Source organism: Acinonyx jubatus, chromosome E3 (assembly GCF_027475565.1).
Source record: "Acinonyx jubatus isolate Ajub_Pintada_27869175 chromosome E3, VMU_Ajub_asm_v1.0, whole genome shotgun sequence".
NCBI lineage: Eukaryota > Metazoa > Chordata > Mammalia > Carnivora > Felidae > Acinonyx > Acinonyx jubatus.
In genome coordinates, this window is record NC_069398.1 from 17750741 (window position 1) to 17776031 (window position 25291).

A 25291-nucleotide genomic window follows, 5' to 3' on the forward strand; every position below is an offset into this window, starting at 1 on the left:
CACATCTTCTTTATCCATTCATCAACTGATGGGACACTTGGGCTGCTTCCATATCTTGGCTATTACAAATAATGCAGCTATAAACATAGGAGTGCATGTATCCCTCTGAATTGGTGTTTTTGTAATTCATCGGGTAAATACTCAGTAGTGCTGCTGGGTCCTGGAGTAGTTCTTTTTTTAACTTTCTGAGGAACCTCCAACAGGCTTCATTTTTGAGAAGCATGAGACTAACGGAAAGCACGCAAGATGAAATGGGGATTGCAAAAAAAAGGTATCATGATTTTAGAGAAGATGGACATTCAAAGCTATAACAAGAAGAAAACTTCCCTGAAAAAAAGACGTGCGTATACAAAATAAAGGGGCTTATTCTGCCTCAAGAAGAAATGATAAAGACTAAGAATCTTAGGAATAAGGAAGGAACGTAGGCAGAAAAAGCACAAGCACAGAAGATAAAACACCACACCCAGACTTCTCCACAGTCACGCAAGAAACCAGACAGCAGTGGTAGAGTACCCACAAGTTCTGAGGCAGAAAATGACTTAACCCAAAGCTCTCCTTTGAGTACGAAGGAAGGGGACATTTTCTCAAACACAAAAACTCAGGTAACATACTGCCCACGGCCTCTTAAGGAGGATCCTGTTCGTGAAACCATGCAAATAAAGCAATAAACAAAAACGCAGAATTAAGGAATGGAGCAGCTGTGGCAAGGGGACTACAGCAAGCTTGAATTAAATATAGAATCAAGACTAAACATATGTAGGAATCACAGAGGGTGTGCTGCCTAACTCCCTCTTCTTTCACAAGCACGTTGTCTCAAAACATATGGGCTAGGATTAAAACATGTAGTAAGAAAATGGTTTTCATAATCTTTTTTTTTTCTTCTTAATCCTAGAGGTGTCTTTTACAAACTAATATTCCTGTGGCAAAACCACCCCAAGGTCAGGAATTCCCTTAGGGTTAATACTTCCCATTCAACTCAGGTAAAACTACAATTTGTTGCTATGAAAAATAAAAACTACGGCACCTGGATGGCTCAGTCAGGAGAGTATGTGACTCTTGACCTTGGGGTCATGAGTTCAAGCCCCGCGTTGGGTAGAGATATTACTTAAAATTAAATTTTTAAAAAAATTAAAATGTATGATATGATGCCACTTTGTCTTTTTATTTAGCTTAACCTCTCTGTATCTATATAGAGAGAGGCATCTGGAATGACGTTATTTCTGGATGGTGGAATAGTGGCTAAATCTTTACACTGTATTTTGTGCTTTACAGAAACAATTCTCAAACATTTTGATCCCAGAACTTTTTTACGCTCTTTAAGAATTATTGAGGGGGCGCCTGGGTGGTTCAGTCGGTTAAGCATCCGACTTCGGCTCAGGTCATGATCTCACAGTCCGTGAGTTTGAGCCCCGCGTCGGGCTCTGTACTGTCAGTTCAGAGCCTGGAGCCTGCTACGGATTCTGTGTCCCCTTCTCTCTCTGCCCCTCCCCCCCACTCACACTCTTTCTCTATCAAAAAATGAATAAACGTTAAAAAAACATTAAAAAAATAAAAAAGAATTATTGAGGATGCAGGGGTGCCTGCGTGGCTCAGTCAGCTAGCTGAGCATCCAACTTTGGCTCAGGTCATGACCTTGTAGTTCGGGAGTTCAAGCCCTGCATCAGGGTCTCTGCTCTCCACACAGAGCCCGCTTTGGATCCTCTGTCCCCCCCCCCCCCCGGCCCCCACTCTCTCAAAAATAAATAGGGGCGCCTGGGTGGCTCAGTTGGTTAAGCGTCCAACTTTATAGCTCAGGTCATGATCTTGCAGTCTGTGAGTTCGAGCCCCTCATCAGGCTCTGCACTAACAGCTCAGAGCCTGGAGCCTGCTTCAGATTCTCTATCTCCCTCTCTCTCTGCCCCTCCCCTGCTCACTCTCTCTCTCTCTCTCTCTCAAAGAAGATAAACATTAAATTCTTTTTTAAATTTTTTTAAATAAATAAATAAATACACATTAAAAGAAAAAATTATTGAGGATGCCAAAGAACTTTTATGCGGGTTATTTCTATTGATATTCATCACATAGAATTTAAAACTGACGTTTTCAAATACTGTATTTTAAATATTCATTTAATAATATTAAACCCATTACATGTTAGCATAAAATATTTTTAAGTGATAAAGTGTACTTTGCCATCAAAAAATAAGTGAGAAGAGTAGCACCGTTTGTACATTTTTGGAAATCTCTCTAATGTCTGTCTGGCTTAAAAAAAGATCGCTAGACTCTCTCATCTGCTTCAATCTGTTGCAATATGCTATTTTCACTGAAGTATATGAAAAAAACGGCTTCACAGAGATACACAATTGAAAAAGAAAGCAGCTCTTCGGCGGCCTTTCTGGGTAACTGCAGCTATTGTCCAGTATTAAACTTTCACTTTAAATTTCTTCAAGTTTAACTGCAATGTGGGATCTGATTGAGTTCTATCCAGTACACTCATGAGAGCATGCGTAAAAATGACAAACAACATGGGATGCCCGGGTGGCTCAGGCGCTGGAGCGTGTGACTTCAGCTCAGGTCTGGATCTCACAGTTCGTGAGTTCCAGCCCTGCGTCGAGCTCTCTGTTGTCAGTGCAGGGCCTCTGATTCCCTCTCTTTCTGCACCTCCTCCACTTGCACTCTCTCTCTCAAAAATAAACACTTAAAAAAAATGTCACAGTATTTTTATGAACATATATTTGATCTTTGGGACGCCTGAAAGGGCTTGGGGGACTTCCAGGGACTCCCAGACCTACTGAAAACTGCTACCTTAATACTAATGTTGAATGAATACGAACGGATTAATCTTTCTCGGCCTCATCTCCTCTGCCAGTAACATGAGGATTTTGTGATTTATTAATAAGGGGTTTAATTTCTACTGTTAAAAGTAGATTAACAAGTGGGGCACCTCGCTGGCTCAGTCGGTGGAGCATGCAACTCTTTTGATCTCAGGGTCGTGAGCTCAATCAAGCCCCACCCTGGGCAGGGAGCCTATTCAAAAACAGGCAGATTAAAAATCTGTCCCCTGGCATTTTATCTGGTAGGGTGTTCAGTGGTCTCTGCTCTGAAAGAGCTGCATTTAGTACTAGGTAAGACTCATCATGATCTCAGCTGCTCACAGTGATCATCAGAGGACCTGGTTTCAAAGAAGAACGCAAGAAGGATGTTCAAGTACAATCTGGGCATATTTCAGTTTGTTGCTGGATTAATAAGGTTGATTTCTGGAACTGTTGTGGTGGCTGTCCACCTGAGTCATATGTTCAACTTTCTCTCTTTCAAAGATAGTAACTGTTTCTGGTGTTGCTCTTCTCGTCATTCATGGACTGGGGCTATTTATGAAAGATGTTGGTGTTAGAGGAAACCACCACCACCCAACTAGAAGGATTAACGGGGCAAATAATTAACCAGGATCAAATGGACACTTAACCAACAGATACCATCTATGTTCTATTAGACCTGGACATCTTTGGGCCCTTGGACCTTTTAAATCTCTTGAGCATTTTTAATTAGAAATAAATCCTGGCTTTAAAAACGAAAGCAAAACAAAAAAGTTGTCTCTCTACGCTTTAGCTCAGAAGAATTTTTCCAGACAAGGATTGCCAAAGGGGGAAAAAGCAAAACAACAACAATAATTATGTAAGAACAGCCACCATTTAATGTGTTATTATTTGCTTAGTGCTGCATTAAGCACTTTACATACATATTCTCATTTCATGCCCACAGCTCTAAGGTAAATATTATTATCTGCATTTACAAAACTGTTAGAATAAGACCCAGATAAATTAAGTGTTTGCCCCGTGTTCCTCAGCTCCTAAGAAGTACAGCTGAAACGGAAACCCAGGTCTGGCCCCTAAGCCTATGCTCCTTCCCAGAAAGCAGACCCACTGGAAGGATCAGGCAGCCAGGCAAAGCGATAAGAAAGCTAATATTCAAATACAGGAAAATATGTATGCTCTAAAGTCCTAATTAAAAGAGCGTGCGCACCAGGGCCACAACTGTAGAAAGACATAAACCCAAAGGCAAATGCTGAATGGGATTATGCAAAATTCTTTAAGTGTGTAAGATGACCTATGATTTTTGCCCCTCAAAATAAGAATCTTTTAAGGTTGTTCTCAATGAAAATGATTTTATTCAACTTTAAACTGATACAAACAGATACTACACTTGATCTTAGCCAAAAGGCTGAGAAGTGATGATTTTATTCGACTTTAAATATTTCAAAGTATTTTAGTAGACTACAAAGAGCTTTTCAAAAACTGTATTTTTTTAAATTTTTGTTGCTGTTGTTGATAGAGCAAGCAGAGGAGAGGCAGAGAGGGAGACAGAGGACATGTACTGTCAGCACAGAGCCCAATGAGGGGCTCAAACCCACAAACCACAAGATCGTGACCTGAGCCACCCAGCAGCCCCTCAAAAATTGTATTTTAAACAAAGGAGAAGGAATTACCACAGAACAGACACTGCTTCATGCTGCATTTCCAATGCAAACTTCAGAGAGCCTGACAAGCTACCTATGCAACAGGGTAACATCTTGGTTGTAGAGCCTGTGAACGACCGGCTTCTCTGAATCAGGCCAGGCTCTGGCAGCAATGTGCATCCCTGCCGAGAGGTGCCTGGACGACTCTGGTGCATTTACCCACTTGGAAGTAACCCAGACAGGTCAGGCATTCATGCAAAGATCCCCTGGGCTTTTTTACTTTTTTATTTCTTTAAATGTCGTGTTTTCTATTCAGTTCTACGTTTTCTAATCCAGGGTTTCTCGACCTCGGCACTACTGACATTCGGAGCTGGATAATTCGTTATTGTTCTGCGCATCGTAGGTATCTAGCAACACCCCTGGCTTCCATTCATCAGATGCCAGCAGTACCCTCTCCTCTCTTACGCTAGCCAAAATACTTCTCATGTTGCCAGCCAGATATCCCCTGCAGGGCAAAATCACTCCCCACTGAGAACCAGGGATCTCACTGCAGCCTCAGTCCAGCGAAATGGAGAGAAATTCCAGTCAAGGAGCCCTTAGGCTAAGAAAATGAGATCACAGGAGTTGAGTGACCCTCCCGAGAGACATCTTCCTCTAAGCAGCTTATAAGGGAATACGTGACAAGATTTCCAAGTGCACAAAGATCTGCAATCTGCAAAGTGTGGGAGAAAACAGGAAGGCATAAACTGGTCCCCACCATCTGACCTCTCTAACGTACCTGCACCCTGGACTCTTGCCATCACTGGTATCCGCACAGACCCACACTGGACAGTACACATCACGCCAATGAAAGGTACGGTCTCAAGTTTTATTGCAGAACAGTGAAAGCTAACTCGGAGCTGCAGTATTTACACCATTTCATTTTGTTCCCCGCTTCCCCCACCCCATCTGTCCAGGCAAAGAGAGGGGAGGACGGAGCAGAGGCTCTGAAAGCAGGAGGGCTGAGGCTGCCCGGGCGCAGCAGGAAGCCGCAGCCCCAGCGTGTGGAGGGCACGGTCACGTTCCGTCCTCAGAGCACTGCTCCTCCTCTCCTGCTCCTCTCACAGCCCAGGACGGCCGCAGTCCGGGAAGGCGCCCAGCAGATGCGCCAGCAGATGCGGGGGAGCCGGGGCTCTGAACCAGGGGGAGGGGGAGGCAGAGAGACGTGGGGTGAGCGGCCGAGAAGGCAAACTTCGGCCGAAGACCGTGTGCCGAGGCCGCCCCTGCTCCACCACTTACTGGTGACGTGATTTCCCCCATGAGCCCCAGTTTCCTCGTTCGTAAACGAGAGATGAAACTGTCATCTACTTCACAGGATTCTGGTGTAATGAGGCAAGTTTCAAAGATAAGGCAACAATTTGAGGAACTATTCTGAGAAGCAGACCACAAGCACCCTTCAAAGCTTTTTCTATCTCCAGACTGCCAGAGTAGCCACCGCAGGGACTCGTCCGCGGGCTTTGTTCTTTGAAAATGATCAGACAAAAAACGATGTTACCAGAAAGTATCCGGGCGGGGGGAGGGATTCGGGGATTCCGGCAGGGATTGCCCATTAAATAAAGGTTGGGTGGGGTGGGTATAGGAATTATCTGCTTTACTCACTGGGCTCTAAGGTTGCTCAGAATAATTTTTGTCCCTAACAGCAAGTTTATTAGGTCAATAAAGCTCAACAACTTTTTAGAAATTTTACTGCTTAACTTGGTGTCTTAAGTGCACAAAGGCAGTTGAGCAAAACCATCAAAATAAATGTTAATTAACTCCTCAGCATCATCCAAATAACGGAACAAGATCCAACAGCTTCACTTGCAACTGTCAGAGAAAAAGGCATGTCAAATGAACATGCAATCCTGTATTTTTTTTAATGTTTTATTTTTGAGAGAGAGAGAGAGAGAGAGAGAGAGAGAGGGAGGGAGGGCGGGCGGGCGGGCGGGCAAGAGAACATGAGCAGGAGAGGGACAGAGAATCCAGAGCAGGCTCTGTGCTGCCAGCAGCAAGCCCAACACGGGGCTCAAACTCACAAACTGTGAGATCGTGTCCTAAGCTGAAGTTGGACGTTCAACTGACTGGACCACCCAGGTGCCCCCTATTTTTTTTTTTTTTAAGGGGAAGTATACCAGCTTGCTTAACTTCCCAGGCTCCAAACAGTCTCCATTTGTTTTGTTCTTTCTCAAATACTAAAATTCAAGACTTCAAAAATGTCTTAATACTAAGAGGCAATTCTCAAGAAAAACACACATTTTTAGGTTTTGTTTATATGGAAATGTCAAGTTGGTTCATACTGTATTTTACCTAGCCTCATAAGCAAAACTTAGGCAACACAGAAAAGAGGCAAGAATGTATTTTTGATTTGTATTATCTGATATTCCCCAACCTGGCCTCCAGGAAAATAAGTCTATCAAAGCATAAACTGAGTTCGCTCAGAACATGTAGCTAAACAAAGCCAACTAAAACATATCACTTTTGGCATTGGAAAATGATCTCAGAAAAACAAGTTTTACTAGAGTAAACTGCTAACGAAACTGGATGCTAAGCCAGTATTCAACCACCTAAAACCAAATCCAATTCAACAGAACTGATCTCTGCAAGCTACTATTTAAACAAAATGACATATTCTAAGATCAGCTAACCTGCAAGAGATTCCAAAGTGCACCCTCATGAAAGCAAGGCTCTGCCTCATTTGCCGTTTTTCCTTTAATCATCATGTATTGCAAAATTTAAATCTGCTAAGTCATCTCAAATATCCACGTTGAAAATGAAAGTCTGCCACCAAGTACAAATAAAGTTCAAATCCCTGTTGGCTTTTAAAACACTCTAAAGCTCTGTAATAGTGTCTCATCTAAGAAGTCTGACAAGTGGCTAACAGTTTTTAATCCAAGTATGACAAATGGAATTTGGAATAAATTGGTAGACTATGAGCAGTCCTCAAAACGTCATGCTGTATTTTCAGCGCTGCGAGAATTTCAGCTTCCACATACTAACAATAACAGGCTACGTGAAACAGCTCGGGCTTAGAGGTGTCTGATTTCAACAGCCCATTTCCTGGGGTAAAGGAGAAAGATGGAGAAATATTTCCCCTCAGCCATACCAACCAACCTTTACAGCAGAGGAAGCAACAATATGCAATTCACAGGATATACTCTAAGCACCTGTGATCACTTAGTGTAAACACAAGCATTCAGAAACGAAAAGTTTCTGCTCAGACACAATTTCCTCTTTCTATCCTTGAAGTAGCCATTTTTAGGCGAACTGCACTCACTTCTGAAAGACTGATTAATGTAACTGTGGATAATCAGCCTCCAGTAAACCACTCAGTGACACTGTAAATATAGCCATGCTTTACCAAATTATTCTGAACTGATCTAAGTTGATGGTGATGTGATTACTGCACACTGGCCCCATCTTCCCTGAGCCCCGAAGGGAAGAAAGCATTCCACATCCTCTTCTCCCGTGTGTCGTGCCGCCCACCCCCCCCCTACCCACCCCCCCCACCCCCAGCTTCAGGAAGCCAACCAGCTCCTCGGACCTTGACCCCTGCATAACTGCAAAGCAGACCTTTCAGGCCCACGGGCTCATGCCAACGTGAGCATGAGCAATACAGCCATGAAATCTGAGAAAAAGCAAAAAACAAACCAGGAGGGACAACACAGTTATAAGCTGAAGGGAACGGAAGTAGATGACAGAACATCAAAGGTGCCATTTTTCTGATGGGTAAGGAAGAAACAATGTATGTTGTTCAAAACGTTACATTAAGGAAGTACAAGTACTTACAAAGAACCAAGTAGAGCTACCTACTCAGAAAACGTGGGCAGAGAGGCCAAAAAGTGATGAAGGAAAAATCAGCATCTGTATCTGGCATAGATAAGCAATCGCTACCCCATCGAGCCCCCCAAGTGCATTTAAAAAGAGGAACAGCATACGTGGTGGGCAGACCGTACCACTTTCTCCTGAGGTCGGGGATGGTGGTGGGGTGGCAGCAGTGACACTGTGCTTGTCCCAGACAGTCTCCAAGATACCTAGCGAGGAAGGAGAAATGGAGTTTAAGAGAGAAATGAAGTCTAACCTATGAAAGTCAGATTTAAAAACAGATCTGATCCCTTCGATCAAACGTCAGTATTTAAACCTCCCTCTCCCCACCGTAGGTCCAACTAGACACTCCCGGACACCACCACCTGGATGTCCTAAACTCAATTCATCTTCCCCCACAAACCTGCCCCTGCTTCTCTTCCGCCCCTCCCCCAGCCAACAGCGCCACCCACCCATGGAACATGGCTTCCTTCAGGCCTCCGCTCTCCCACCTGGCCCCACCCCCACCTCCATACAAAGGCTGCGCACGCTCAACGGGGTGCAACTCCTTCCACACCAACTTCTGACCTGCTCTCCTCCTGCCAACCCAAGCTGGACCTTTCTACCAGGTTGCTGCCTGTCCATCCCTCAGAGCTCCACCCAGCCGCCATCGTCCCCAGGAAGTCTCGTCTGCTCAGTTCTGCCTGTGAGTAAAACACACCTCTACTAAACTCTTAACACACTGGCTTTAGCTGTCTTTCTCCCCAACTCAAGTACCCCTCATTAGAGACAGGGACTGTGTTTTATTCCTCTCTGGACCTCTTTATGGAACCTACTGCATAAGATGATCAGCTGTAAAAGCTTTTGAAAGTACGGTGTTTTCAAAACATTTAATATTATAACATGGATGGGCTTTGAAGTATCCCACTAAGAAGGCCACATAGTGTATGATTTTTTTTTTTTTTAAACGAAAAGGCCAAATAGGAAAATCCATAGAGATGAACAGATTAGTGGTTGCCAGGGGTTGGAGGGGGAAAGGGCAGTAATGAAAGTGTTCTGGAATTAGATCGCGTGATCGTTGCACAACCTTGTGAATGTATTAAAAACCGAGTTGTGACACCGTCAGATGGTGGATTTGACGCTACGTGAATTAACCCCAACTGAAAAAATTTTAACGTCTTCACGGCAGGACACAGAGATATCAGACATGATCCTTAACTATAGAAATATAACATCTAGTTGGGGGCATCACTGAACGTGCTCTGAATGAACAAATGCTCTGAGGTGTGGGTCTCCCCTAGGGACGTGGGGAAGGACACGGGGCAAACGACAAGTTTACTTTTGATCGGGCATTCTCAACCGATTTTAAGTGACCACTGCATGCCCAGCACTTTTGTAACACAGACAAAAGAAGCAAGTTCCTAGAGATCCGAGAGGAAGTCTGGGCAGAGGAGCTGCAGATAAAAACTGTTTTTTTCTTTTTTTTTTTTTTTTTTTTTTTTTTGCGCTGCGGCATTCCTTCAAGCAGCAAGCGGGCCCCCGGCGCCTCAAGAGCCCCAAGACTAGGGCTGCACCTGCTCCTCGTACAAGCAAGCGGCAGGGCCCTGGCGAGCCAGCATGCTCCACCCTCGTCCCGCCTTCCTGTCTCGTTGTGCGGTTTGCTTTTGCTTTCTGTTTGTTCTTACTCCTCACACACGGTTATGAGGCTCTGATAAAACAGACAAGATGACGAGCAAAATGCTACTTACAACCACGACCAGGCGCACGGGGTGCGGATGCCACATCTGGTCTCACCTCCCTGAGCGGATTTTGAAATTTCCCCACCCCTCCTCCTCCAACTTCTCCTGATCTTATATTCAAATTATTTTACATGAAGTGCTCGCCACCCACCTTACTGAGAATGCAGCGCTGGCATTTCAATCACATTCCCATGACCTGATCTCTACCTCATTAACGACAGTGACAGTGAGGACCGATTCATAAAGACAGTAAAAACAAGTAGGTTACGAGCATCTGGGGAGGTCCTACCACGTGCTGGACACGGGGCTCAGTGCTGACGGCACACGCCACCACCACATTCTTTGCTTTTCAACTCGGCCACAGTCACAAGCAAAACTGCTCAAAAGTTCAGAGCACCACCGCCAGTGTCCCTTGCCTCCACCGAACGGCTCACCTGTCAGCAGCCCGAGCACAGTCTGCACCTGGTCCAGCAGCAGCTTCCGCAGCTCCTCCTTCCGAGCCACGCTGAGGTCCTCACGGGGACAAGCCAGCTCTTCTGAAGTCGTCTTCAACATGATCAGCCCGAGGGGGGTTGTCACGGGGGACTGGATCAACTGCAGGGAAGAAGAAGTTCTGAGCAGACTGCCCAGCCGATGGAAGGACGAGGAGGACCACGAAACATTAAACCCGTGAGTCCCTCCATGCGTTTAATTTCACAGGAACGGGCCGCGTAAATCAGTGCTTCAGAGTGCATTTCTGTACGTTTTTTACTGATTCAAAGTACATTCTCGTTTTATTCTAAAGACAAAACTCGAACCATGAACACAATGCTCTTTTACACCTAACACGACAATTTTTCTACATGTCCAGATTCCCAACAAAGCCCTGGTCCCTTTGCCCAGATTCGTGTATTAGCAACAAGGAAATGTGTGTTATCTTTTCAACATTCAGGGGTTAAATCAATGTTACGTTTCTAAGCTTTGCATGCTCCATGCAAGTTCAAGATTAAACACGTGGCAGAACAGAAACATGCATAATGAGGGCTACGGTTATAATTTTGCAAATACCTACATAGAGATTTGAGTTATTTTTCTACCACCTACAATATCCACTACACTGTACTAGTCGCCTTAAGCAAGAGACAGAAAGAAAGGTACACCTTCAACAGCATTAACACTATTTATGTCTCTCTAGTCAATTTCTCAAAAATTCAGTGTTACTAATTCAGTTTACTTTTTAGTTTCCAAAAATGGTAAAAGCAAGCTGCCACGAAAATTCTGTGCAGTTCTATGCTACAATCTATACAAGAGTACGTACACAATTGAAGGAACACTTGACCATCTTCTTTGATCACAATGAACTTTAAAAATCACTCATTCTCTGATACAAATAAGTTGTTTATTTATTCAGTCCACAAAAATCAGAGAAGAGGAGGGCACCAGGAACTGCAGCCGGACAGGATAGAACCCACCTTCTCCGCTTCAAGCAATACAGGGCACCTGCCTTTCCCTTGCAAACAGCTCTCCCCTCTGAAGACTAAGGCAAAGCCCATCCCAAAGAGCAGGAAATTCAGGGAACTGAGGATAAATTCAACTGTCGTTGGGAGCAGCGTGATGTAAGACAAGTGGCAATAAAGGGCATGCTGAAAATGCTCTTATTAAATCAATTATCTCGGACACTGAAACTTCAGATACAGCCTCCACAAGTTTTCTCTTCTTTTTGTCCAAGTTTGGGCTACTTCTAACAACGTAAAAGAAAACGCAGCAGGAGGAACAGGAAATCCCTGAAGCAACTTTTCTTTACTGACCCTTCATAAGCATCTCTTCCCATCCGGAGACCTGTGGGTTATCAATCTGTACTTTAAAGATTCCCATTACTTCCCCCTCTTTCACCCGTCTTTCTCCTCTAACTCTTTCTGTGTCTATTTTCCCCCACAGCCCTCATTCTTACTCTCTTGGCTGGGAATGCTTCGTATTACCGACTCTTCCAATTTGGCAGTAAATTTTTCCTGTAGGTGTGAGATGCTCTGTGCTCCCATTGGAAAAAAAAATCCTACGCTATGGAAAATGTATCCAAAGCCCTCCCTTCTCTCATCATTTGGAAAAAGGGGAGACAGGCAAAAAGCCAACTGAAAACGAAAGTTATTCTTTCCTGAAAGAACAGCCTGATCAGGGGTGCCCGGGTGGCTCAGTCGGTTAAGCGTCTGACTTCGGCTCAGGTCATGATCTCGCGGTCCGTGGGTTCGAGCCCCATGTCGGGCTCTGTGCTGACAGCTCAGAGCCTGGAGCCTGTTTCGGATTCTGTGTCTCCCTCTTTCTCTGACCCTCCCCTGTTCATGCTCTCTCTCTCTGTCTCAAAAATAAACATTAAAAAAAAAAAAAAGAACAGCCTGATCAAATATTTTTCTTCTCACCAGCTTTGTGTCCAAAAAGCTTGTTTGTAAACTAGCATTTCTCTCGACCATCTCCACATATATAATTTAATCTTGTAACATTGGTAATTCTCTGCAATTTACTTTAACAGAAAATAAGCACTTTTAGGTTGAAGATCAAGTTCAGATCCTTTTTTCCCCCCTCAAGTTCAGGCACTTAGTGTGAGCTTCTGAAAAGGCTCAATGATTTTTATTACACCACCCAACCAGAAAAGAAATGGTAATTTTTTTCCTATGCTGCTTACCCCTTAATTACCTGGTGCCAGGCACAATGTGACCACAGGTTGAGCTCAGGAGATTTCAGGAATCTGAAGAACAGACTCTACAAAGCTGTGATATTTGGCCTAGTGTATGGGTGGGAGGTGGAGGGCAGAGTGGGGGCAACAGAGGTCAGTTTCAACTTCAGCTATTTCCTTTTCCAGTGGCCTAGAAAGGGCAAAGCCAGCACAGAGAACTCCAAGTATCCCGCTGGGGCCCCAAATCAACTCCTCTCTGCCTGGTATGGTGGTCACCACAACGATGGCATGAACTGCACAGAGGTCCACCAAACTGTCAGTTAAAAAACAAAACAACAACCACAAAACAACGATGCACCCCAGACAGCAAGCGGACCGTGAGGGAACTGAGCCCGAAAAAAACCTCTTAGAGATGGCTTATTCAAAGGATTGGAGGATGGTGAGGATGGTTCCAGAACTGGGCAGCTCTCTACCTGAAGAAAAGCTTACTTTATTATCACTACCAGACACGTCTGCAGCGGAGCACCATTATTCTTGACCTGGCTTTCACGCCACTGACTGCTTCGTACGGATAAATGAGAAGAAGCAGAGCGTTACTACAAGTGGAAGGATTTGAGAGATCACTTACTCCAATCCTCTCGTTTTACAGAGAAGGAAAAGGAGGCTCCCGGAAGCAGAAGGAGCGGCGAAACCCAGAGATGATTTGTGACAACAGACGCAGACCCCACACCCGCTTGCCCCCTTCACTGCTCTTTCCGCTATGGGGCGTTCCAAAGTCACAAAGGCTGCATGAGGTAAACGGAGTCATTTTTGAAGGGGTGCAAAGAGGGAAGTGGTAGAGAACAGAGGGCAACAACTAGCCTTTCTAAACCTCCCTGAGCACTTCGCCTAAAAAACGCTCTTCCAGACGGTCATTTGTTACCATTAATCATATTTCAAGGATTGACAGGAAATCTGTTCTCCATCGAAAGGAGTGATCCCAGCCGGGTGGGAACACGGCTCCCCCGACTGCTACCGGCAGGACCGGGGGCCTCCGGCTCACAGTCCACTGCTGCTTCTCACGGGACCTGCCACTAACCGACCCAGGAACGCAGTCTCCTTCCAGGGAGGCCGTGGAGAGTGACCACAACTGTCCTCACCTTGGAGTGAAGGCAAATATACCACAGAGAGCCAGCAAAACCTCTCCCCTCATGTCCTACCCCTTCAGGCCCGCCGGCCTCCTTGCCATTCTTCAGGGTCCTTGCACCTACTATTCCCTCTCCCTCCAACACTGTTCCCCTAGATACCCACATGGCTCACTCCATCACTTCCACTCAGGCTTCTACTCGAATGGCTGCTCCTCAAAAACAGCCTTCTCATCACGCCGTCTAGACAACACCCCGACGCTCTCTTTCTCCTTGCCTTGGATTTAATTTTCTTCATAACACTTAGAAGCACCTATAAGTCTATTTGTTTATTGTTTACGGATGTCTCCTCCTTGAGATTATAAGCTCCAGAAGGCAGAGCCATTGTTTTGTTTCATTACCATCTCCCCACACGTTTAGTTAGCGCACGGCTGGTATTCAACAAACAACTTACTGAGTAAATGCATGAATCTCCTTTGCAGTATCAACCCAATAAACCTTTAGATAAATGGAGTCACTACACAAAACAATACTGAATGAAGAATTTCTGTATCACTTTGAGGCAGTCTGAGAGAAGCAATAAGGATGCTCTATTTTTTCTTAGTTGCTAAGAAAGAATTAGTTTCTAATTCTTTGTAACAAGGGCAGACAGAATGTTAGAAAATCCTGAGCCTACAGTCACCGAGACACTAACTTTCAAAGAATTTTATTCTATAAACGATACCTAATGCCCATTTCCTGTATACCTGTGACTACCTCAATAATATGAAAGTGTTTCCAACTTCCGCATAGGATTCAAATGAACAACGGCATCTCCCGCTTGGCTTTTGGGTCCCACCTTTTGCCCTGATGACTTCCAAATCCTGACCTGCGCCCCGACCACCTTCCCGAGCCCCAGATCCACAGCTCCCAATGTCTCAGGTAAAGAAGGAGGGCACAAATATTAAGTGCCTTTTCTGCCAAATTGAATTCCCCATCTTCCACCCCAACTCATTTCCTCTTCCTTCACCCCTGGCCTGGAGAATCTGCTATCTGAGCCAGAAACCGGGAAGGCATTCTAGATCCCGCCCTTGCCTCACCTCCACCACCCAGTCACTAACCACAGCCTCCTGACTGGGTCTCCTAAGTGCCCCGCCTCCACCCGCCAGAGAGGCCCCGGGGGGGGGGTGGGGGGGGGGGGGGGCCAGGTCCTCACGGTAGCTCCTATCTTTCCAACAGCAGCGTCAGGGGTCCAGCCTCACCCCTCTTCGATCCACACACCATACTGTTCCAGAGTTGTGGCTCCAACATGAAAATGTGGCCCTGTCTTTCCCCCTTCTACACACTTTTCATTAGCTCCCACGGAAGGACTATAGGTTACAAATTGAAGCTCCCTGCAAGAGCAGGGCCCTTCCCGGCCTGGCCCCAGCCCATCAATCTGGTCTCTTACTCCAGCACCCCACCGCCTCACCCAACAACACTGAGGACACCTCAGCTTCTGGGGTCTGCAGGCTGTATGCCACCGTTGCACGCCACACACACTTCCACAGTGTCAGACGATCGTTTGCACAGCTCTCTTCTTACTAAAGCGTAACCGTCAAAGGCCTCAGCCATGCACCCCAACACCTGGCACAGGACCTAACAGGCTTTCAGATCTTTGCTGAACAAAATTTCCCATGAGGTTAACAAAGCGACTGGGTTATCCACCCCCCCGCCCCCGTTCAACAAGCACAAAGGTACCTGTCTCAAGAACACGAAGTGGATAATTTGTCCTACGATGACCTCGCTACCGCAGTTCCAAAATGCTAATCTGAAAACTCCCCCTCAAGACAAGGAAATAATCACTTCTACAAACAAACAGTTTATGAGATGAAGTTTCCTTAGGTATATCCTTACCTGTAAAATGTTCGTAAAAAAGTCATGATAGAACATGGGCCAATCTTGACGGCCAATATCAACAATAACTTTGCAGAGCTTGTTCCGGATAAAGTAAGGTAAGGTTTTGTGGTGAGCCAAAAGGAGTTTGGGCAGGCAGCTACGGATTTCCATCTTATCTTGAGATGGGACCCCAAGCCACATTTTATTGATCAGATTCTGAAAAACAAATACACGTCTTCTAAGTGAACCATCTGTACACAACAATAACCGGCTTTCATCCAACGGTTAGCTACATCATCTCAAACAAAAGACCCTGCTTTTAAACAAAGGCTTAGGGCAATTTAGCAATAAGAGTACTAGGAATATTCAAACCCTATAATACAACAATCCCATCCTCAAAAGATCCACTAAATAACTTCACAGAAACAAAAGGCTGCATGTGCAAAAACTTTCTATTACACCACTGTCTCTGATGGCCACCAAAAAATGAAGAAAACAACTTTAATGTTCAACAACAGGAGGACCACTTGGTGAATAATGGTATAACCACTTATATAGGAATATAATATAAAGGCTAAATGGGGGGGGGGGCAGAATACAAAGAGGCATGAGCAACATGATTATAATTAGGTTAAAAAGAAAGGATATACGCAGGAAGACAAAATTTGGAAGAGTTAAAATAAATGAAAATGTTTCTGGCTGGGTAACAGCATTATGGGTATCACCTCTGCTCCCAAACCGTTTCTCTTTCATTACCTTTCTCTTTTAACTGATGACGTGGAAGGCAAAGTTACACATTACCAAACCAGCCCTGCCTCACCTTTCTGGGTTGAAGATGGAAAGGTGCCCCAGAAGCCAGACATCTTGACGGGGGTGGCGTGTGGGAGGAAGTCCCTGAGCTGAGCTACTGCTGTTTCCCTGTCAGCTGCACCTCAAAGCTAAAGTCTAGTGCCAATGACCTGGCATCGTGACTACAAAAGACTTTTCAGAACAGTATAAAGGCATCTGACAACTCACCTCAAACACCGTTAAACTGTACATCATGACATAGTCATTCCTGGTGCTGGAGAGGAAGTACAGGCAGAGTCTCCAGGCTCCTATTTGCTGGGCAAAGTTATCAAGAAGCTCCTCTGAAAAAGTTAAATAGCAACAAAGAAGGCTATGAAAAAGACATGAAATTAACACATGGCTGGGCTGTCTCATCAGGTTTTTAAACACACATCTCTCCATATAATTGAATGGCCCCCAAAACAATAGCAAAATCCAGCTGCATCTTCGAGATAGAAAGGACAGACTGTACAACATTTTTCTGACTCTGAGGTGACAATGAACATGGACAATGTGTTCAGCCATCTACAATCCAATAGCCTAAGGGCACTAATTGAGGCAGAGAAACTTTCAATGATAAAGTTCTTACTTAGCCTAAAGTGTGGGCAGACAGTGATCAAAGTATCATTTTACCTTATAAATGAAGGCTAATTGTTAACCTGTTTCCTCTGGGTTACAGGCTATATGTATTTCCTCAGGACTCAACAGTGTTCACACAAACACACACAAAATGATGGCTAGAGAAGCGGGACAAGAAAACATTAAGGCTAACCTTATAAACACAGGACAGGAAAAAAATGCAAGAGAATTACAGATGGCTAATTCTCTGTATTTGGTATTCGTTTGGTTTCATTCTAAACTACCACATGAAAAACGGTAAGTAAGAGCAGCAATCATGGGAGTTACCACGAGCAGCCCTGTCCACATCAAATCAGTTAGAAACGGTTTTCCCCCTCCTGAGGCTCCTGGTACCACCAGCCAGAAGCCCAGGACAGCAAGCACTGAAAGTCTGTCACCACGTTTCCGAACACACTGCCCCTTAGTCATCTTGACCTGCTACACAGGGCATGAAATACAAAACAAAGGGGGTAAAAAAATTTTAAATCAAAATAAACATAAATTTAAAAGGTTAAAAAGGAAGTTTAAAAACAGAAAAATTTTGAAGAGTAAAAGGATGAATAAAAGGCAAACAACCCCCAGAGATTCTAGGAAGCCCCTGGAAAAGCAGGAAGGACCCTAAGATCACTGCTCTGCTAGCAGAAGACCTCACTGTAGCAGCCTTATGGTTAAGTAAAAGCTTGTATGAATCCCAGAGCAGGAGTCAAACTGGAAAGAACGAGCTCTGGCTAGAAATGAGGAACGCTGGGCTGGAGACTGTGCTGCTCACTCATGGAGTCTGATTCCGAGGGATCACTGCTCCTCTTTGATGCTTCGGCTTCCTCCGCTGTGAAAATGACCAGACTGTCCCTTGAGGTTCCCTGCCAACAGCTGTACCTCTAGAGTACTAATAACACGCCTCCTTTCCGCCACCTCGCCAGGAAAGTTAGTTTATCCTAAACTATGGAAAAGGAAGCGCGCGGTTCCAGCCCACACACTCAAACAAAGCTCCACAGACTAGGTACAAAGAGAAGCCAACTGAGACACACCCACCATATAGAACCAAACCCCTGGAGACTCTCCTTAGCCTGTGTTTAAATTAGACATTTGTAGTATCTGGTTATTTAAAGCTATTTTAAAATCAGATTAGAATACAAGTTTAGTTAAGAGGTTCCACTTTAAATTCATGAACACTGAAGGTGAGCAATATTTGCTTGGCAAACCAAAAACTGAGAGAAAACCCAGGGTGCCTGGGTGGCTCAGTCAGTTAAGGGTCCAACCCTTGACTTCAGCTCGGGTCATGATCTCACAGTGTGTGAGTTCGAGCCCTGCATCGGGTTCCGTGCTGACAGCGTGGAGCCTGTTTGGGATTCTCTTTCTCCCTCTCTCTCTGCCCCTCCCCTCCTCAAAATAAATAAATACTTTTAAAGAAAAATTGTTTTAATTGAGAGAAAGACCAAAACCACTTCAATTATAAGCTAAAAATAGGACTTCAAAGATATTAGTGTTGGGATGTAGCAGATTGATGTAAGAGAAAGATCCTTCACCTGCTTTGGTAAAAATCACCAGTTGTATTTTTACTGTTAAGTATAAGGTACTTTGGCAGCATAAAACTAACAACGATCCCTTGTTTATGAAAGCTCTGGTTCTCTATAGACACTCCGTCAGAAAAGACAGGCATATATGGGGCAGGCCCAAAAGAGAGCACCAAGTTTAAAAGTAGAAGAGTAAAGAGGCGCCTGGGAGGCTTAGTTGGTTATGTGTCCAACTGTGGCTCAGGTCATGATCTCACGGTTCGTGAGTTCGAGCCCCACGTCAGGCTCTGTGCTGACAGCTCAGAGCCTGGAGCCTGGATTCTGTGTCTCCCTCTCTTTCTCTCTCTGTCCCTCCCCCACTCACACTCTGTCTCTCAAGGATAAATAAGTAGTAGTACTCTCAAGGATAAACAAGAAAAAAAAAGTAAAAGTAAGAAGTTCAACTACCAGAAGCTGATATGATGCTCAAAGAAAGCGAGAGAAAAAGGTCTACTGGCTACCTGGAAATCCAGACCTTAGTCAAACCTTGGACCAAAGGCAGAAATCAGCCACAACACCCAACTGGCCAACATGACTTAGAGAAGCCAAGTGGGGCAGAGAAATGGGCCTCCAGAGTCCTAGAGACACGCAAAAAGGCCTCCCTGGAGGTGAAAACAATGAATGTAAAGTTATTACCCAGCAGTCAAACATCCGAGGGAAAAGCTTTTAGGTTGGAACAGAGAAGAAAACATTTTCCATTTTCAAGTTCAGGGGTTAAGTGAGGACTCAGAGGGGGGAAAAGAGTGCTCTAGGACCACAGTGCAGCACGTCTCTGAGGCAGAGATCTGACAGTTCACAGTGCACTTCAATGGATAATGCTCATGTAAATGAATATGAAATTCAAAAGGAAATTCTAGAAGGTGCTGAGGTTCCCAGGAGACCCAAGGTAATTATATCTTCATCTCCGTTGTTTGAAGCCTTTATTCATCACAACTTGCAGAATGGGGGAGACAATCATAGAGATAAAGATGTAGCAGCAGCCCCCAAGGGAATACCAGTTACATAAAGGACCTCTAGGCACCAGATAAGGTTTGGATTGGACTTCTACACACCAAAACCATGTCGTTCTGACACTTTTAGGAGCTGTTTTCTTAAGGTAACAGTCACGGGCTTCTGTGACATAAGTTCAACTTTGCTGAAATTAAGAAGAGACCGGCGGGAGGGGTTTTCCACACTTGGCCAGAGAGAACCCATCACCGTGGATTATGGCGGGCTCCGTGAACCACAGCCCTTGATGTACAGACGCCACCGACCAGCAAAACAAGAGCCAAAAAAAGCCAAGAATTTAAGGAGAAACAAGCAGGCCTGACCAGCCCAGGCAACCGACTCCTTCCTCCTCACCACACACTTTGTGTGTTTGAAAGGACTCTTGGCGACGCTCAGCACTTCACTTACCTATCTCACGTTTTCTTTCGTTGGTTGTACAATCGTGGAAGAATTCTGTCATCAGACTTTCCAATGCCCTGAGGGAGGCTTCTTCAGAGGCCTAACAAAGGTATTTAGGAAACAAAAAAAAAAAAATCAGTAACTGTGTCTCCAGTTCTACTTTCCTCAGTTCCCTCCAGGTCACATTCAACAGCAATAGTAATTTACTTCCTCAAACATCTTGTTTCAACATTCTTCAAATACATGGGATTCAGAAAAACTGAAGGGAATTTCCCAGCTGGCTCAAAACCCAAATTCTGAGTGTATTCTACATATCCATGCTACCGTGCAATCGATTTTCAATTATTTATGCTAAGGCAAAGGGAACAAATGACTCAAAATTTAATTCTGGAAGTATATCGGAAGCAAATTACCAGCCCCTGGCCCTGACTGAATAGGCAGAAGAGACCCAGGGAGAAGGTCAGGGCTCCCTACAGACTTCCTGTCAACTATACATTTGCCCCAAGTCTAAACAATTAGCCATATTTTGATTCACAACAACTGCAATCAAACTGCTGCATGGATTCCTGGGGGTTGTTGTTGAAGGCACTTCAGGAGCCACACGTTCTGACAACTGTCCGTCTCAAATGAGCAGCCACCAGAGGCTAAGGCGAAGGCAGCTAGGAAACACACTGAGCAGCAACCCCCAATCAGCACATCCCAGCCACGGACCCACAGACAGGATCCCAGCCACGGACCCACAGACAGGCAACCGCTGGGCAGAACCGCTCAGGTGGAGAATGAGAGGGGAGGTGCTCTCAGCCCCAGAGCCCACCGTCTCCCTCTTCCGTCTGGGGCCCCAAGCCCACTCCCTCTTCTCCCACTCATGCAGGGGCATCGTTTGCAGCAATGAGTTTGGGTCCGCCCTCCTTCACTTGCCCATCTGCGGGAAGGCGAGCATTCCTAGACCATTTCTGAATCTGCGCTGGCATTTCGTACCCAGAGACCATCAAGAGCCAAGAGCAGTTCTGATTTCTTATCTCTTCATTCTAGTCTCCCCGCTCCTCCCTCCTCCATATCCTCTCCACTGTCCCCACAGTTAAAAGCCGATGATAAAAACTGCATTTTAAAGCAAGCCCATACTCAAATGTGTTATGTAATCAACCTGTAATGTTACCAGAGGCCTCCACCTGGCAACCGACTTTTGAAGACCCCGAGGAACTGGGGCCATCTCTGTGGCAACACCGGCATTTCTTGGGCCTGGTACCAATTACAGGGGCCGAGTCAGGCTTACACCAGCCCCGTCCACATCAACTGGCATGCACAAGCACACCACAGAGCACACAGGGGTCACGTTCAAGCAGTGCCAGGCACGGCTGTCCCTCCCATGCCGCAGTCACACGTGAACGGCTGCGTGATGTGTCATAATGGCACGCTGAGTGAGGAATTACTGTACAATAGTTATAGCACTTGGGATTTGTCTGAAGTTTACAGCTATGATCAGGATTGGCCCCTCTTACTCTGTTTTCAAACCGATGCATCAGTTCAACTGAAAAATATCCTTGGATTGCAAATTAAGCTATTTTCCTTTTAACATTTATTTTTGAGAGAGCGCGAGCGAGCACGACTGGGGGGGAGGGGCAGAGAGGAGATAGAGCATCCGAAGCAGGCTCCAAGCCGTGAGCACAGAGCCCGATGCGGGGCTCGAACTCACGAACTAGGATATCGTGACCTGAGCCAAAACCAAGAGTCAACCACTTAACCAACTGAGCCACTCAGGTGCCCCTGCAAATTAAGCTATTAAAAACTACGTATTTTAGGGGGCCTGGCTGGCTCAATCGGTAGAACACGTGACCTAATCTTGGGGTCATGAGTTTGAGCCCCACACTGGGCATGGAGCCTACTTAAATGTGTGTGTGTGTGTGTATACGTACATACATATACACACACATTTTTTTTTCAAATGGAGAAATAACCGGAAGGTCAGACTAAAATAGCCCACAATCTTTTTTAACCTGTTTTCAACTTTTTGTGTTGATCGAAACAACTCACTGTTCTCGCTTTCTAAGTAAATGCTAAATATTCAAATTCCTAAAATGAATTGATGTAAGTAAAAGAATGCTTTGATCTGTTTCATAAACAGACTTGGTATACCCATTTGATTCGGGGGGAAAAAAAAAAAGATTTGTTGGGGCACCTGGGTGGCTCAGTCGGCTGAGCATCAGGCTCTTGGTTTTCAGCTCAGGTCACAGATCTCACGGTTCCTGAGTTCAAGTCCTGCATCGGACTCTGTGCTCACAGTGCAGAGCTGGCTTGGGACTCTCTCCCCCTCTCTGCCTCTCCCCTGATTCCTCCCTCTCTCTCAAAATAAATAAATAAATAAATAAGCAAGCAAGCAAGCAAGCTTAAAAATGTTTTGTGAAAGAAAAAAAATTTGTTGTTTTAAAAACAGTCTGTGGGAAAGATCTGAAAGAATCAAAGGAAAATCTCACCATTTAACTTACTGGCAAAAAAACAAAACTTAACATAAATTAAGAGATACCTGTTGAACTTAGGTCATCTATTGAGTTAAAAATAAATCAGTAGTTCCTCTGGAGTCAAAATGGGTCCTTGAAAATTAAGGACACATCTTCAAATCACACCTGCTCCACAACTTTTTCTTGTAGTGAATCATTTCAGGGTAGGTCCTAGAAAACACCCGAGCTCAGCACATTGAGGCAAACCACCACCAAGGTCTAATTTGTACTGGTTCTTCAGGGACAAGTTTGTGAACTTGACAATCACCAGCCTTGTATTAAATGCTGCTGGGACAAGTTCAGGACAATCTCTCCAAAGAACGCACCTCTAACTCCACTCCCGGTCCCATCCACCCTCACTGCCCAAATCCAAGCTAACCTTCCAACAGAAAAGTGGACAGATGAAAGCATCCACACGGATCACAGGATGGACGCTCCCCACCGAGGGACGGTTACACGAAAAACGAAACTCCAAAACCTAACCCAGTAGTATCACCAGGAGCTTGCCAATAAAAACAAATAGCATGCTGTTTACATTTTCAATCACTTCTACGACAGCAATATTAACACCTACCTCACAATGACCCACGTAAAGCTACTATGTAAGCTCTAAAGAATTACCTAATTCATAGTTATGGCCGCTATCATTTTTATTTGGTCTTAAATACCAAATGAAAACAAACCAAAACAAAAAATTGAAGTGGTAGGGAGATTCATGTCCTCAGGCTTTACGGGCTTTGTCCAAACATCTCTAATGAGGCTTTTCCAACTGGATTTCAAAATGAAACTATGTAAAAGTTTACAGGAGACAAAAAGGAGATCAAAGTCATATACACAGAACAGAGATGTAAAGACAGAAAAGATAGGTTCAAGACCGGCAGAGAGCTCGAAGGATACTGGCGAATTCCTCCCGACTGGCAAGAAGGCTACTGGAACCTTTGCCAGATGTTTCAAGGAGGGGATGAAGTCAAAATCCAGACTGCTGTGGGTTTAGGGATTAAAGGCAAGTAAGGAAGTGGTAAGATTCCGTGCAGACTTCACTTTCCAGTAATGAAGGAACAAAGGACATAAAACAAAACCCACGTGCCATGATGTGGTAGGAAGAGCAGGCTCCAATTCCCAAAGACTACTCAAGCCCTGTAGTGACTAACTTATGAAGCACACTCAGGACTCAATACACCCAACTGCTTCCCAGCTTGTGCTTGGGATGTAAGATCCGGATCTTGAAGAAGTAAGGAAAGACAAGATTAAATTAAAACCAAGTAAGACACATTCACACAAAACAATTACAGTTGGACAACAGATATAAAATGTGAGAGAGAAAACAATAAAGCTTCTAAAAGATAACGTAGAGCATCTTCATGACTTTGGGGTAGGGAAAAATTCCTTGAAAAGGACGCATAAAAGCACTAAACAAAGGGAAAGACTGATAAATCAGAATATTCATCAAATGGCATAAGGAAGAGCACGCAAAAGAAAGCCACAAAATGGGAAAAGATATTTCCAACAGAGGACTTAGAGTACAAATCAGTAAGGAAAAACAAAGGATTCAACTTTTTGACAAATAGTTAATTCTAAGAAGGTATTCAAAAAGCCTATTCAGGGACACCTGGGTGGCTCAGTCAGTTGAGCATCTTACTCTTGATTTCACCCAGGTCATAATCCCAGGGTCACGGGATCGAGCCACACATCAGGCTCCACACCGAGCATGGAGCCTGCTTAAGAGTCTCTCTTTCTCTCCCTCTGCCTCTCTCTCCCCCATTTGCACTCTCTCTAAAATAAAAAATAAAAAATGTTAAGCGTATACAGAAAAGAAGTGCTCAACCTCATCCGTTGTCAGGAAAATGCAAATTCAAACCATGACGGCACTATGCATCTACCAAAACGGCTAAAATTAAAAGGACAAGAACAAGAGTTGGTAAGGCTGTTGAGCAGTTAGAACATGCACATACTGCTGCCGGTGAAGCATACACTGGCACAACCACTTCAGAGAGTGGTTGAACGGCGGAACAGAAGAAGATAATCTGCAGGTGACATGTCCAATAAAGGGTTAGCATCCAAAATATACAGAGAACTGATACAACTCAACACCCAAAAAACAAACAATCCAATCAAATAATGGTCAGAAGACATGAACAGACATTTCTCCCAAGAAGCCAGAGATGGCTAGCAAACACATGAAAAGCTGCTCACCATCACTCGTCATCAGGGAAACACAAATCAAAACCACGATGAGATACCACCTCACACCTGTCAGAATGGCTCACATTAACGACTCAGGCAACAAGGGATGTTGGCGAGGATACGGAGAAAGAGGAGCTCTCATGAACTGTTGGTGGGAACGCAAACTGGTGTAACCACTGTGGAAAACGGTATGGAGGAGTATGGAATATTACTCGGCCATAAAAAAGAAAGAAATCTTGCCGTTTGCAATGACATGGATGGAGCCAGAGAGTGTGATGCCAAGTGAAATACGTCAGTCAGAGAAAAATACATGATTTCACTCCTATGTGGAAGTTAAGAAACAAACAAAAATGAGCAAAGGAAAAAAAGAGAGAACCAAGAAACAAGATTCTTAATTATACAGAACAAACTCCTGATTACCAGAAGGGAGGTGCATGAGGAGTTGGGTGACACAGGCGACGGAGATGAAGGGGGGCACCTGTCACGATGAGCACCGGGTGACACACGGAAGTGCCGAATCACTCTATTGTACACCTGAAACGAATGTAACACCGTATACTAACAATACTGGAATTTAAAATACTTTTTTAAGAGAGAAAACCCTTGGCA

The 25291-nt window shown here is 44.7% G+C and overlaps 1 protein-coding gene, 1 long non-coding RNA gene and 1 other non-coding gene across 9 annotated transcripts in view; 1 reads left to right on the forward strand and 2 right to left on the reverse strand.

The window, feature by feature from the left end:
* The window catches only part of XPO6 (exportin 6), a 102687-nt gene that overhangs the window by 51939 nt on the left and 25457 nt on the right, over nucleotides 1-25291 (reverse strand). For 4 of the 7 annotated variants that reach the window (XM_027051113.2, XM_027051112.2, XM_027051116.2 and 1 more), the window contains exons 2-6: nucleotides 20013-20103; nucleotides 16636-16748; nucleotides 15637-15834; nucleotides 10425-10584; nucleotides 8386-8481 (exon numbers count right to left, since the gene is read on the reverse strand). In XM_027051113.2, coding sequence (XP_026906914.2) covers nucleotides 8386-8481; nucleotides 10425-10584; nucleotides 15637-15834; nucleotides 16636-16748; nucleotides 20013-20103 — 658 coding nt within the window. The remainder of the gene's footprint in view (nucleotides 1-8385; nucleotides 8482-10424; nucleotides 10585-15636; nucleotides 15835-16635; nucleotides 16749-20012; nucleotides 20104-25291) is intronic. The other 3 variants (XM_027051114.2, XM_027051118.2, XM_027051117.2) reach the window with 1 other exon arrangement.
* On the reverse strand, nucleotides 4018-4209 carry LOC113596729 (U2 spliceosomal RNA). The gene has a single exon (XR_003417538.1). It is a non-coding gene; the product is annotated as a U2 spliceosomal RNA (small nuclear RNA).
* On the forward strand, nucleotides 10540-12352 carry LOC113596716 (uncharacterized). The gene is made up of 2 exons (XR_008294708.1): nucleotides 10540-10659; nucleotides 11211-12352. It is a non-coding gene; the product is annotated as an uncharacterized LOC113596716 (long non-coding RNA).